The sequence below is a fragment of the Postia placenta genome (assembly GCF_002117355.1).
Source record: "Postia placenta MAD-698-R-SB12 unplaced genomic scaffold POSPLAscaffold_142, whole genome shotgun sequence".
In the NCBI taxonomy this organism is placed as follows: domain Eukaryota; kingdom Fungi; phylum Basidiomycota; class Agaricomycetes; order Polyporales; family Adustoporiaceae; genus Rhodonia; species Rhodonia placenta.
Genome location: NW_020169973.1, coordinates 1 through 3,428, shown reverse-complemented (window position 1 = coordinate 3,428; position 3,428 = coordinate 1). Strand labels below are relative to the sequence as shown.

General features: G+C 54.3%; 1 protein-coding gene across 1 annotated transcript; it reads right to left on the bottom strand.

Annotated features, from left to right (window-relative positions):
- Nucleotides 1-297: 297 nt before the first annotated feature.
- Nucleotides 298-3,103, bottom strand: POSPLADRAFT_1162026 (hypothetical protein; the record flags this gene model as incomplete). Its single annotated transcript, XM_024487709.1, has 3 exons — nt 298-505; nt 664-717; nt 2,013-3,103. The coding sequence occupies 3 exons, from the start codon at nt 3,101-3,103 to the stop codon at nt 298-300; spliced, it is 1,353 nt and encodes a 450-aa protein (XP_024332738.1).
- Between the last annotated feature and the right edge of the window lie 325 nt (nt 3,104-3,428).

Below are 3,428 nucleotides of genomic sequence, written 5' to 3'. Positions count from 1 at the left end.
AGAAGTACGACAGGTTTTATACTACACAGGACGCTACGACTATTCGAGAGTGGCACACTGGTACAAGGGGCTTTGCATTGTTCCTCAAGAAGCTGCCTCACCGAGTGGCACGCATCAAGTCCATCGGTAGAGTGACATCATGCCGAACGCGGAGATGAAGGGCAACATATGGCCACTTCGGACCGGTATCCGTCGTTGAAGGCATGCCGCGAGGTTCGATACCTAATCGGGAAAGACCGGCTACTTTGGTGTGGCTTGGAGCGAAGCGCGCGCTTGGCCGAGCGGCGTTAAGTGGCCCTATTGTTCGCCGAATGCGGAAGATGTCCCGGGATCTACGCGCGAGGCATCGGGACGACCGTGCCGAGCTTCGAGTAAGCGTCGCGCACCGTCGAAGGTGTCGAAGAGCGTCGAAGGCGAAATCGAAGTGTTGGGAGACTGAGTCGAAGTGCCGGGCGGGATGCGAGTGCCGAAAAGAGGTGTATCGGGGCCCAGCGGGGCTCGGCGCCTATCAGCGTGCAGTACATACATCGCGCGCGGTCGTTATATACTACGATAGGGGCCTCCAGCCCCCGGCTACTCGCGCGCCCGAGCTTTCGAGCTCGTTCCTGACCACGCGGGTCGGCACATTTCAACAACTCTTTCGCGCAAATGGTCAGTAACGACGAGGATGCAGAGCCGGTGTGATTTCCAAGTAAAATCTCAATCAGTATCATAGAGCTTTTTGACTTCACGATGAGTAGCTGGGTGGAAAGGTATGAGAGGAATGCACACCGTAGTCTCGAAGATGAGCTTGAGTTCTATGAGCTGATAGACCTGGATGCCGAAGGCGAGGAGGACGACACTAATTTCAGTAGTATAGATGAGACTTTAGAAACAATACTTGATACATAACTATATCCCGCGCACTCTGCACTATAGTATCTAACAGTGCTTAATCTCGTCCATAATGTGTGCCGCTATCAGGCCCTCTTACACATGCTTTAACATCATATACAGGCATGTTTATGGCTTATGATTGTGCAGAATTACTAAAATGTATCTATATATCGCGTATTGTCGTCAAACACAGCCTGACGACGGGACACCACTCGAGCGCCAATTGGCAGTGTACAGACACTGAGGTCACTGCCTGTTACCCAAAGTGGCAAAGGCACGAGACCATGGGTAAAGTCAACGGACCGTGGGTAGAGTCACGGTCATGCAAGTCATTTCCCATCAATCCCAGTCAAAATCGCATCTGAGCAGATCCAGGGGAATTGTGGTGTATCGGAGCAATTGACGTGCTGTCAGAATTTCCGATAGACCACGTTATGCCCCGCTGTACCTCCCAATTCTGGACTGAAACCGAGGGGCATATCGGAGCCCATCGGTGCGGAACGAAGCAATCTGAATATTCTCGCTACACTCCGATTGTGCATATATGCTCCGATTGTTAATATACACTCCATTTGTTCAAATATGCTCCGTTTGTTTATATACATGCCGTTGTCCTTAAACAACCCACTGCCCATGCCCAGAGATGCTCCACCACTTGCTTTCAGCCTGACCACTTCTCCTCGTCTGCGCTTCCACTGATACAACGGTCTATACTCCTATATCGATGCCTGACTCGTAGACGACGAGAGAGGACTTATGGACAGTGCGTCGTCCTGAAGATCGAGCGAGGAAGTCGAGAATGACCACTACCCCAAGTGGAGAGGAGCAGAGACTTGAATGAATAACCAGGTCGAACTTAGGGTTCGACCGACTAATGGTACAACTACTTATACAAGTACCGACTGCGCACGGACCATCGTGTCTATGTGGTCGTGTTAGTGAAGAAAGAAATGTAGTGGTACGATACCAGGCATGAAGTGCACACGGACCCCATTATGTAAGCTACATAATGTTCAACCTGCGGGTGAGCGCTAAGACAGGCGCCAGTATGGGTGCTAGTAGTACAAGGAACAGAACGGAAAGACAAATGTTTCATTACCCCCCTACCAGAGTCGAAGTCCCATTCGACTACTTACTGCTCACCATCTCCATACAACTCCCAATCTACGCCGTCATCCTCCTCTTCGTCGAACCACTCCTTGCGCGTGTTCCTCCTTACGTTCATCCATTCCTCACCAGAGAGGTGCTTCTGATTTGGCCAGGAGCTGTCCCACGTCCATTGAGTGGTGTCCGGTGTCCAGTCGGGATCGACTTTGCGAAAGACGACGGGTGTATCGGGGCGGGGGCGCGAAGGTCCCGCGACGGGACTGGCGGGGGGTTCGGGGTTAGCGCTATGCGGTGGAGGGATGGGTATCGCTTTCGTCTGCCTTTCTCTCTCCTTCCTCTCCTTCGCCTCATTGATGATTCCTTCGAGGAACACGTTGTCGACGACCACCCCCACGCGTCGTGCAGGTTCTTCAGGTGGTGCGGATATGTGTCGCTTCATCGGCCTGGTTCCGCACTCTCGCTCCAGGTGTCCAGGGGCTTCTTTTCCGCATCCTGCGCATCGTACGTCCGGACAGTCCCGTACCCAGTGTCGAGACGATCTGCATCGCCTGCAGCTTCCCTTCGGGGTCCAACCAGGGTTGGGTTGCCAGTCAGCCGGGATGGTAGTGCTCCGCGGCGTTGCTTGGAGGAAAGGGGATGGGATCGGGGGACGCCTGAAGGCAGACGTCGGTAGGGGTGCGGGTAGGGGTAAGTATGCGTTGGGGATGGCGCGCGGGATGAATTTGTTGTGTCGTGCCCGGATGCTGCGTGGTAAGAGCGGTTGAAAGCGATGGGCAACTTTCAGATTGTCGAGCCGGATGAGCTCGGTGAGGACATGGTCGTCCTGTTGGCGTAGGAGCCGCTTGTGGTGGTCGATGGCCTCGTCGGCTGCCTTGACAGCCTCGTCGTATTCGCGGCGGGCGGAGAGATACGCCTCTAGTGCAGCGTGGTCGGTGGCATTGGTTGCCTCGGGGTTGTGGGCTTTGAGCTTGTTGAAAACGTCGGTGGGATTACTGAGAAGGAGCGTCAGCAAGGTGCTGTCGCCGACGTGGGTGTGCTTAGGGGTGTAGATTGAGAGCCTTTTCCCGCCTTCGGTCGAGGGGGCGTTGAACTGGTCGAGGAACGAGAGGGTGGAGGACATGTTGGTGCGAGTGGGGATGTAGCGACTGGGTAGAGCTGCTATCGATTCAGCTCAAGTCCTTCCTGTTCTTATACTCTGCCAACACTTCGTCAGCCGTCCCAGTCAGGTTCGCTTCGGGCTCCCATGAGTCATCGGCTGTTGAGTAACCCTTCCACCTGACGCGATATTCGCGGCGTCGCATCCTCTTGTTCTCTCGGTGTCCGATGATGGCTTCGACTTCGTAGTTATCTTCGCCTTCGATAAGGTCAGGGGGTGGCCTCGTGTAGTTCGGACCATGGATCTCCGTCTCCGAGTAGGGAGATAGAAGCCATTTGTGGAAAACGGG